Raw genomic sequence first — 11,432 nt, 5'->3', positions numbered from 1 at the left:
AGGGGGTCAATTATAACACGTGTTACAACTAGCCCCAACCCAGGGAGCCATTACCAAACCTCATGTTCCAACAGGAAACAACAAAACCAAAAGCAATCAATTATAAGTACAGAGATCAGGGATGCGAACGCTAAAAGCCTGGATTCATAAACCGGATAACACAGGGGCAGATCACAAAAAGAAAACTGGGGAAACAGTTTACTGGGTCAAAAATCGATTTGCATCGTAAACCAACTGAGGATAGGGCCCTTGCTACAGTATTGTTGTGAGACGAGAACGATTGTACATGTTGTCCATTGAGCATGTCACAGCATGCCTGTTTTGCACAGCGGTATCGGCGGTGTGCTTCAGTGAGAGAGGACGCGGGTTCACGCCCGCCCTCCGCCTGTGTGTGGATTGAGGCGCTAACCGAGGTCGCTACAGTATTACTGCGCTCACAGTAAACTAAACAGTTTTTCACTATTAATCTTGCTTTGTAACCATGTACACATGTAAGTCGTCTTGGATAAAGGCGTCTGCCAAATAAATACATTAATAAGAGTCCAAATGTGTTGGGGCTTTCGTAAAATAAATAAATAAATAAAATAACCTTGTGGTTGCCTGGATATGTAATGACGGGTTAACAGGTATATTGGAACGCTAGTTGCCTCCAGTTTGAGCCTCGTCCATTCGCGATGTAATTTCCACAATAGCAACGGTCTGCCAGTGCCCTCGAGGGCTTTATAAACAGTTGTTTATTTGTGTTGTGAGAAATAATAAAGCTATAACATTTGTTTTTTGTATCGGAACTTCTGAAAGAGACTCTCTGAGAGAGATATAGCTTTACTGCAAGTTTAAACTATAAATAGAAATTATAACATTTGTGTCATTAAGCGCATTTTACTAGGAAATGAACTGCACATACAGGGTTCATTTAGGGTTACATGTACCGTAATGTACCATAATTGCGTTAGAAATGATAAATGCGTTTTTTAAATTAGCTTAAATTGTGCTCATGTGACGGCGTCTCACACCTGTGTTATTATCAATGAGCCAGTCACTGACGAGAGTCACCGAGCGAGGCTGGACGAGACACGGTGAGAGCAACGGAAGAGTTTTAGATTTTTAAAAATGTTTGTTCTTCAAAGATAAAGTTCTACTTTAAACACATACACACACTGGGCGTGTTATGATAACTTGTTAGTTTTGTATGTTATATATTAAAATAAATCCAAGTGAAGTTGTTACGTTTTTAACTCAGCTGCATTCAGAAGAATTAGGAAAAGGGTATCTGTCTGGTTTAAAGCGTAACGCGTTTATTTTAAGGATGGCTGTTTCGTGTTGTTTTTGTGTTATTTATTGCAACTCAAAGAAAAGGGAGGAGGGGAAAGCCCTCTTAGGCCCTACGAAATTCACAGGAGAATAAAAAACGACAGGCTTAATGAACTTCTAGAACCCCGATCAACCAGCTCACAAGTTACTAAAGGCAGTGAGGGGTTTCAACCCAAGAAGTTTGTAGTTTGGATAAAGAGGACCCCCTTGTTAGATTCTGTTCCAGGGTTTGATGCGCACAGTGTAAAACAGAAATGGAGGCGAAATCAAACGGGAACGGTAATGGAATTTCTTTGACTGAATTTTGGAGAAATGCAGAAGTATTTCCGAATTTAGCAAGAAAGGCTAAAAGTACCACTTATGGGGGAAAAAAAAAATGAAAAGAACAAAACCAATAATAAAAACCATAGATAGCAAGGAAATGCAATTCATTTTTAAACACATGATAGAAGTGTACTGGTAAATGAAAACCTTTATAATGGGATGACCAATTCAAAAGGTTAATGTAATGGGATGATTGCTTAACGATTGCTCATATCTGGCTTACTGTGGAGACTATATCGGCATCGTGTGGCTAGACTACATTACAAGTTAAAAAACAAGTCTTAAAAACGCAGAGCCGTGCATATAACACATTAGAATATTTCCAATTATCCCTGTAAATGCACCATTATAGTTAAATGAGTATTTGCAAAGTACGAGTACCACTCCTGATTTCATTAACTTTAAGTGTGCTTTTTTTGGTTTTGTTTTTACAATTTTAATATGGAACAAAGTTTACACTCGGTATGTCTGCAGTACTGGAAACTTTGAAAATGAACATTTAGTTCAATTGACACTAGGTGGCAATGTTGACCGATAGACTTTTTGTCGAATTCATTGTTGACATTGAGCACAGGGTTGTTTGTTGTACGACCTGTGTGTGTGTGTGTGTGTGTTTTAAACTAATTTTAGGCTATAACAAAACAGATATATATATATATATATATATATATATATATATATATATATATATATATATATATATATATATAAAATGTATGTGTGTGTTTGACAACTTAAGGCTAATTAAAATAATCTTAACTCTTTTTAAAACAGATGTATTATTTTAAGCGATTTGAATTGTGATGTATCTAATTTCATGTTTCCTCCTGCAGTTTATAAATCCATTATGAAAGGTAAAAGAGGATTACCTTCCTTAGCTGTAAAAGGTACCCAAGCCAAGCCAATGAAAGGTAAGGCGGGATAAATATGGGTCTGGCCTCTGAGCCTGTGCAAAACTGTTTGAAAATACCTCAGTGTGTGCGATTCCCTGTTGCAAATGCATAATGCATTATTCTGTGACTATTGTTTGGATTAGAAGATTTTATTCATTCATTGAATAAGGATTTCAGTTTCTTTCGAAACGCTGTATATTGTATTGGATGTCAATGTGTGTCTGGTGTCCGTTGTAATGAAGGGTTGTTCCGCTCGCAGTTTCGCATCCCTCTCACGGGACGGTCCCGGGGCTGGTGCTGGCGCTCGGGCAGGGAGACGTTGGTCAGCTGGGTTTGGGGGAGGACGTGATGGAGAGGAAGAGAGCCTCTCTGGTGATGCTGCCTGAGAAGATCGTCCAGGTGGAGGCTGGGGGAATGCACACCGTGTGTCTTGGCCAGAGTGGTGAAGTGAGTAAGAAAAAAAACAAAAAACAAGTTCAAGAAAAGTTCAAGAGCCGTACAAAAACATACCGCTAACAAAGTTTAACTTGATTAACAGCTCGGCCACTGCTTCAGTAGGGTTCTGCTCATTTGAAATGTTGCATGGTTGCATCAATATGCTGCATTTCACTGAAATTGCTTCTGCTAAAGTCCACAGATTGTGTCCTTTTTTAAGTCTCATTTCCTAACCCATTGAACCCTTTATAATGGATATTTCAAAAAATTATTTTGTGAAGCCCGGTCAGCCATAAATAAATGTATTTATCCAATTTTAACCTTTTTTTTTTTTTAAACTTCTGAATCACCCTGCAATATGTAGTTAGTAAAAATAGACATCTGTTGCATTAGTCTCTCAATTCAGCTGGCTTCAATATGCATTGGCACTAATTTTGGACTACTTGCGCAAGTACCCTATTCACAACGACGAAATTAAGATGTGTGCCGATAATTTATTACCTGGGTAGTGTAAATCAGGTATTCGATAAAGCAGTATAAGCTGTGTATATGTAAGCTATATATTCTCCTTCAACAAGTGTACTATAGTTCCAGAATGCACAGTGACTGGTGTCTATTGCAGAGGGGAACCCTGGTCCCGGAGAGCCACAATCCTGCAGGTTTTCTGGGTATCTTTTGGCTCCTGCAAAAAAAAAAAAAAAAAAAAAAATTTGACCAATTAAGAAAACAATTGGTTCAATTAACTAATGGAGAACTCGGGTGGAACGGAAAAAACCAGAAGGGTTGGCTACCCCTGGTCCACTGAAGTTAACTGATCTGCGCTCTCTGCTTTTAGGTCTACACTTTCGGCTGCAATGACGAAGGAGCGCTGGGGCGCGACACATCAGAGGAGGGCTCGGAGATGGTACCAGGGAAAGTGGAACTGGAGAAGAGGATAGTCCAGGTTTCTGCTGGGGACAGCCACACTGCTGCACTGTCTGAAAACGGTGTGGTCTACATCTGGGGATCATTCAGGGTGAGGGCGAGACCTATGAACACTGACACACAATATTCAGTGTTTCTCAAGAATGGCTGTGCATGTTCTTGATTGCATATTTTTTTTTTGTCTGCAGGATAATAACGGTGTGATTGGGCTCCTAGAGGCTTGGGCAAAGTGCACAGCCCCCAAGCAGCTGCATACAACTGAACCCATCCTCAGCATAAAATCAGGTCAGGTGCTGGCAGCACTGCATTCATACTAAGTGACATTCGTGGGTTGGCTCTGCTAGGAGCAATAGCCTCTCTCCTGGTGCAACACATGATTGCAAACTTAATTGATTGTTCTATTGAGGACTTGAATACTCTAGACTATCTAGGGGATGCATAATTAAAAAATGCCAAACCTTGATTGCAGCCCAGCTTGATTGCAGTTTCTGAATGGGTGGATGGCTTGTGGCTTTCTACACACCTGTGTTTCTAATGCCCTCCTTTTCATTATTTTTTTTCCTTTCCAGGCAATGACCACCTAGTGCTGCTGACTCTGGGAGGTGACCTCTATACCCTCGGCTGTGGGGAGCAGGGGCAGCTGGGCAGAGTCCCGGAGCGTTTCACCAACCGGGGCGGAAGAGGAGGACTGGGTAAAACACTTGTCTATTGTTATGGTCACCCTGTTTTTAAGGGAAAAAAATGTTTGTGTTGACCAATTAAGAAAATGGTTCAGTTAAGTCATTGACAACTCTGGGTAGAAGGAGAACACCACAAGACCCTGCGGCTCGCCAGGACCAAAGTTTGCCACCCACTGGTTTAGACTTTGGTCCAACTCAGAGTGCTGTGCAACGGGAGTCGTATTTTCCAAAACATGAAACGTATTTGTGTGTGCTGTCTTTTCAGGACGCCTCTTGGACCCCCAGCCTGTACGGATTAAATCTGGTCGGAAAGTCAAGTTCCAGGATATCTTCTGCGGTGCCTACTTCACCTTCGGCCTCACCAAAGACGATCGAGTGTTTTGCTTTGGACTCTCCAACTACCATCAGCTAGGTAAGCAAGCAGCTACGTGCACAAGCATGCAAACTTTACATATCTGAAGAGAAGTACTGCAATCAGAAAGAACTAGGGGAAGCTTGATGGACAAACAAATCTGTCTTGTGCATGTAGATCATGACCTGTGTTTCTGTTGCAGGGACGCAAATCGCCAGTTCAGTCTTCATGCCACAGGTCACGGCTGCCTTCAAAAATTCAACCGCGACCTGGACAGGGTTTTCTGGGGGACAGCATCATGCTCTGTGCCTGGATTCAAGTGGTACACATCCTTGCTTTGCTTGATGTTGTTCATCCAGGTTGGAAATAGGACAACCATTGCATACGTTTGGTCGTGCCTGGTTTTACTATGAGTTTACCAATAAGACACACCTGAGCTTGTTCCCTATACACTGTGGCAAATCGAGCATGTTGTAAAACCTGGAATGGGTGGAACAGCTATGCAGCAAGTCTTATTTTCATCCCTGTGCATTGCTCATTTTGAGTCGGGGGTTATTTCCAAAACCGATCCTTAAAGCTTACATCATCCAGCTTGCAATTAAAATGTGGTATGTTTGGTCCTGAAATAGATGGGCTCCTTTTATATTATGCATGCTTCGTGTTGAGGGGCTCAATGTTTGTTCTTGGGGTCCAGGCCAGGTGTACAGTCTGGGTCGTGCAGAATATGGGCGTTTGGGCTTGGGAGAAGGCGGGGTGGAGAAATCTGAGCCCACTGCTGTTCCAGAACTGACCGGCGCAGAGACTGTAGCCTGTGGAGCATCGGTTAGCTTTGCCGTCACCAGGAATGGTAAGGAAGGGCTGATTTCACACCGTACAAACCCCCACTGTTTATAACCAAAAGCAAGAACAGACCTTTTTAAATGCTTAAATATTTTAACTGCTCAATGGAGGTTTTTAAAAACTGTAATATAAAATGTCAAACCACAAAAAGCTTTTTTTGCGAGTTAACAAGCACTATTGTATTGGTGGTAAATTGTTTAATTGGCTTTTAAGGAACCTTGCCCCGCCCTCCCTCCCAAAAAAAGCCTTGGCATGTATTTCTTTTTGATTCGCAGGCCGTGTTTTTGCCTGGGGGATGGGGACAAACCTGCAGCTGGGGACAGGGGAAGAGGAGGATGAGTGGAGGCCGGTGGAAATGACCGGCAAACAGCTGGAGAACCGCAGAGTGCTGTCCGTGTCCAGTGGAGGGCAGCATACAGTCTTGCTGGTCAGAGACTGGTAACTCTGCATACAGTGGCATTTCGTAGCGACTTGGTTAAGAGAATATAAACATTTGATAGCTGTACAATAGGGGTGTATACGGGTATGATAGAGATGCTTTACATCAAGCTCAGGAGTCACACTTTGAGGTATAGGTGCGTGTAACAAAGGCTTGAACTGCAACACGTTAGACTGCTTTCTGTCCATGTATGAGAAAAGATGTTTCTCTAGCTTTTAATGTTTCCATTTGGAAGGATAATTGTTTAAAATCTGTTTTACTGCCTTTTAACTCTTATGGTTTGCTTGCAATAAAATGCGCCGGTATTGCAGGGCCCGTCTGCGTCCTGCATTGACTACATGCTATATGAGGGTTACAGTTCACTGGTGGACTTGCATTGACTAGAGTCTGCAAAACCCCAATGGGCAAGTTGGCAACCTATCACTGATCCAGTGTTTTAAATGGAGTTGACCAAGTGGGTATGCTGTCCATTAGGCTTAGTTAGGTTTGGTTCTTTTTAATTTAATAAAAAATTAAAGAAATGTGATATTTCTGGTTTTAGGGATGTAATTTTTAAGGAAGTATGCATTGAAGAACAAAAGTTTGTACTTCAGTGGTTAAATATTGAAGTAGCTTGGCTAAATAGGTGTTTTAAATGAACTATAATAAGAAAAGGCTGTGGTGCTTCAGCAAAACACAAAAGCGCTGGGTGTTTTTGATTGGAAGTTAATGAGCGTATTTGTGGTAAATCGTTTACTTAGCCACTGAGTAAAATGCAGTTACATTTGAATTAAAATGAACAATTCAATATTTTTTTGTTGCCTCTCAAATGAATAGCCAGCCAGACCGGAATTCTGTTTTAATGCTGTTTTTCCGTATCCATACTAGAATGGGATTCATTTAGTTTTTTTAAGTTCAAGTGAATTTACATTGTGTTGTATTAAAGATTTATTACATGAAACATGTGGTATTTTGTCTATTTCCAAAACCGATTTCTAATGCAAATATTTTTTGTTCAAAATTAGCATTTCCGTTTGTGCCACTGTTGTACATACATCTTAACAAACTGCATTTAAATAGGAATTCCAGGTTCAGCGCATTTGGACCTGTGTTGCTACACCTAATCAAGGGCTCTGTGCAGATTTGAAGTACTGATAATGCTGCTTGCTACAGTAGCTATGCTCTGAATCAGAGCTTGTACGGCGTACAAACCTCTGTGTGATTTGCAAGGATTGAAAGAAGACTCATATTGCATAGCAGTTTCATCCATTCCAGGTTTTAATTCTAGCTTGATTAGCCCCAGTGTCCAGGCAACAAGCTCAGGTGTGTCTTTTTAACCCTAGTAAAATCAGGAATCGGTCAAACTGCTCTGCAAAGTCTAATTTCCGTCCCTGAATTGTGGTACTGTATTTAGTCAAACCTGTCTTCACACAGTTACGAAAAGTTGCATTTGTGAGTCAGCTGCTTAGCAAATTTGAATTTTATGCCCTTTTTATCTCTAGAATACACTTTCCCCAACAGTATGGCTTTTTTTTTTTTTTAAAAAAACCACTCTAATGCATGTAGAACTGCCAATCTGTCAACTTGCTAAAAGACAGACATTAAAAATTGCCTACTTTTGTCTTGCCCTTTCTGTGTGTGGGTGGCAAGAAGCGAGAACAGTGTTGTGGACTGAATGGAGGTTCAAGAATTTAAATCAACCCTTTCTAGTGATCTCTCAAATTATAGCCCAGTCGGGTTGCCTGTCAATTAATTTCCATCTCCAGTCATTTTGTTTCTCTCTCTCTCTCTCTCTCTCTGTTGGTTTTGCATTTGCTCAGGACTGCCTGCCTGCCTGCTTGCCATGTCTCTGGTGGCTGATGGCAGGAGCCCTATATTCAGATGGCTGATTAAACAGTGAGGCAGACAATTCAGGATCCTAGTAATGACTCCTCCGCTTCTGACACAAGGGCTGCATTGCTCTGATCAGAAAGCCCTTGACTCTCCTCTGGGATCCCATTAGTGACAAATTCCAAAAAGAAAAGACAAATCTATTCTGAATAGCCAACACCATTAAGAAAATAATAGGAGGTAGTTAGATTATGAAAGCAGACACCGGGTGATTTTCGTACTGCAGTGTGGAGTTTAGTATGGGTGTAGATTTTTGCAGTGGCCTGGAGTTTTGTGGATCGTGCCAATAAAGTATACCAAATTCTGTTGCATGATACAAGTACTGTGTGCCTATTTTTAATAGTTTTATGTAAGGCAAGCTTCTCTTGTTTAACAAATCCTAGTGTCTGAGTGGGTATTAACCTATAACTTATTGGAAACAAATTCTGACAAGTTACAAAAGAACATTTAAGATACTTAACTCAGTCATACCCTAGCTAATAAATAACAATCACAATATTAGCAGCTATCAAGTTGCAGAACTGCATTCTTTTGAGGATCTTATTTTAAAATGTTTTTTATGTCAGTCACATTGGGGAGGAATGAAGCTTTGGTATCTTAGTTTGTCTGAAGTACAAAGGGGCTAGGGATTTGGAAGCACAGAGTAGCCTTGACACCTCTAATTCAGGCGCAGAATGGGCTGTGAGTAAACGGCTGTTTTGGTTACAGAAGTAGAGACCTGGTGTGCTATGAGAGGAGTCAACTGATCCAGTGTCTCTTAATGAAACTTGGCAAAGGATGACTGAATTGTATCTTGTGCATACAGTGGCGGCTTCAGGGGCCAGCAGCATACATAAATTCTAGTTGCTCCACGATCGTCACCTTGAAGTGGCATAGACCAGTTCATGATGCTATTTAATTTTACAACAGTTGTTAATATAAAATGGTATCCGTTTAGTTTAGAAAAGGGTTGCCCTCTGTACTGCCTCAGATTGTGTGTTGTCATGCCTAGTAGCAGCACTAGGGGGCAATGTGTGCCGTGCATCTGAACGACGACAGTGAAATCTGAAGGGGGGGTGGGGGGTATAGGATTATTCTAGATTAAATGGGTGGAGAGGGAAGGAGCAAATCCCGATTCCGGACTCGGATTTCACAAACTTTCCAAGGAGCACAAACTGTTTAATGTGTGTAGCACAGGGAATGCCAAGCATGGAGTGCTGAATGCAGTTTTATATTGACATTTTTTTTTTTTATATATAGAACAGTGTATTTTAGCCTTGGTCAGTGACTTGGATGGGAGATCTTCACATGCTCTCAGGCGCTGCAGTTGTTTGATCAGTAGGGGGCGGTCCACACTTGGAGCGGCAATGTCCCAGACATGCAGTTTGGTGTGAGGCACATTTCTGGCTTTTGCATGTCATCTAAAACAATAAGCCTTCTGAAAAAATGTCATTGTCCTTTTCAAGCTGCATTCTGTGTTTCAGTTATAATTTACATGCACTTCTAAGACAATTTATTGCCCTCCCCCAGCGCAAAGTGTTTTGCAGAACCCACAAGATGCCACAGGACACCAGGTGTGGCTCGATATCAGCCTAGTGTGTGACTCTTGGACAACAAGCTGCCACTTGCCATCCCCTGATGCAGGGATAACATTTGATTAGTTAGAATCGTTCCGTCATCTCATGCCTGCGTAGACTTTTATACAAAGTAGCAGCATTGCTGTGGGAGGAGGAGTAGTGTGACTCATGGATGAGCCTCTACTGTCCAGCCTTATTTCCATTAAAAAAAGCATGTCCTATTGGCCTGCCCTGTCAATCCCTTTTCTCCTCTTTGTGTTAACTCATTGAACACGCTGATGGAATGTTTTTTGGTGATTTACTGTAACCTTTTGAACTCTTATTTATGCCACTTTTTGTGTTCTGTAAGGTTAGAGCATCACTGGGATGGAAATAAGACCCCCATTCCAGAGCAGTTTGCTCCTTTCCTGGTTTTGCTAGGCGTTTAATAAGAAACGCCTAAACTTGAAATCAAAGATGACCAATAGTTTGTCCTAAATCTGACTGTTCCGGAATCCCACTGAAAAAGAGATTTTCTTAAACATTGTTATACAAATTCACATTTTATTTATATACTGAACTTCTATAATATGTAATGCTATTATCTCATTTCTACAAGTATTTCTACAAAGTGTTTTTCTCCATCTTTTCAGAATGCTTTACTTCTTTAAAGAAGCATTTGTAATTGATGCAGCTCCTAATGCTGTTTTCGTTGCATCAAAAAGACTGCTGCCTGAATCAGACAGGTGTGTGGGAGATGGGAGTCATGGGTTAGCTTGCCTGTTATGCAAGTTCTGGTTTGAATCCACCACTGCTGCCTATAGGAAAAAGTACAACTATACCACTGAAGATTCAGTTATTGTTACAAAGAGCAAACCACAAAAAGGGGAATTTTTTTTTTGTATTAATAGTTCCTCATTCGCTGTTGTGTCTCTGTACAGCACATTGAGATAATCAACGCGAAACCAGTCAAACCCAAACCTAATACGTTTTTGCAATCTGAAAGCCATGCAAATCGAAGCATTGTGACATAGAGCTGAGTAACTGTGCCTGACTGAACAAAAAAAACACCAGGGTATATATTAAACACAAGAATTAGCTGTGCTGATTGACAGAGAGCAGGTGACTGTTGGCCCCTGGGCTGTGCCTTCAGTTTTCACCTGGCCTAAGGGGCGGAACCAACGCCTAGCAACCCTGCATCACCCTACAAATAAAACATTCCACCCTGGCAAGCAGCTCACTTTTGAGTTTTAACCCTTTGCTGGCAAAGTGAGAACACTCAGAGCCATGTTCAGAAACAGCACTTGAGTTTTAGTGCTCACTTAAGTGTAAGTGAAAACTAACACTCAAGTTTTTGGTTCTGAAATATGGTCATTTATACTGTGGACTTTAATTGGACTGTACTGTAAAAATTTTAACAACATGTGTGTCACATATATATATATCTATATTCTATATATATATATCTATATAATTATATATTATAAGGATTCCAAGGAATGAATGTAAATAAACATGCATTTAATACAGAAATACATTTATATATTCTTAATGACCAAAAATCGTGTTCCGCTTACACAGAGTTGGTGCTTTCACACTTGGTTTGTTTGGGCTGATTTTTTCGAACAGAGTGCAGTTTGGTTTGTTTGGAAGCGTATGTTAACGCACCAAAAGAACTCTGTCCCGTTTAGAGTTCATTTTAATGGAGTCCTTCTCTAGAGGGTGTCCCAGTGGGCAAAAGCACTGAGTTTGGTTTGTGTGTTTCAGTGCAATGTGAAAACACAAGTCAATTCAGAAAAATGTTGCAGAGAAGCTGCTAAAACAACAGTC

General features: G+C 40.9%; 1 protein-coding gene across 1 annotated transcript; it reads left to right on the top strand.

The window, feature by feature from the left end:
• Nucleotides 1-312: 312 nt before the first annotated feature.
• LOC121324916 (regulator of chromosome condensation-like) lies at nucleotides 313-6,501 on the top strand. Its single transcript, XM_041267118.1, has 9 exons — nucleotides 313-350; nucleotides 2,771-2,975; nucleotides 3,799-3,978; nucleotides 4,076-4,172; nucleotides 4,457-4,579; nucleotides 4,833-4,979; nucleotides 5,122-5,241; nucleotides 5,614-5,766; nucleotides 6,035-6,501. Exons 1-9 carry the CDS (start codon nucleotides 313-315, stop codon nucleotides 6,199-6,201), a joined length of 1,230 nt encoding a protein of 409 aa, XP_041123052.1. The 3' UTR covers nucleotides 6,202-6,501.
• Nucleotides 6,502-11,432: the final 4,931 nt, after the last annotated feature.

This window comes from Polyodon spathula, chromosome 12 (genome assembly GCF_017654505.1).
Source record: "Polyodon spathula isolate WHYD16114869_AA chromosome 12, ASM1765450v1, whole genome shotgun sequence".
In the NCBI taxonomy this organism is placed as follows: Eukaryota; Metazoa; Chordata; class Actinopteri; order Acipenseriformes; family Polyodontidae; genus Polyodon; species Polyodon spathula.
The sequence above is the reverse complement of the archived record's forward strand: the minus strand, read 5'-3'. Positions and strand labels throughout refer to the sequence as shown.

Excerpts from the sequence above, each read along its gene's own strand:
- LOC121324916 (XM_041267118.1), top strand. The coding sequence starts at position 313 with ATGCCTGTTTTGCACAGCGGTATCGGCGGTGTGCTTCA. Across the intron at positions 351-2,770 it reads GGTATCGGCGGTGTGCTTCA|GGTTGTTCCGCTCGCAGTTT; the intron begins GTGAGAGAGGAC and ends GTTGTAATGAAG. Across the intron at positions 5,242-5,613 it reads TCTGTGCCTGGATTCAAGTG|GCCAGGTGTACAGTCTGGGT; the intron begins GTACACATCCTT and ends CTTGGGGTCCAG.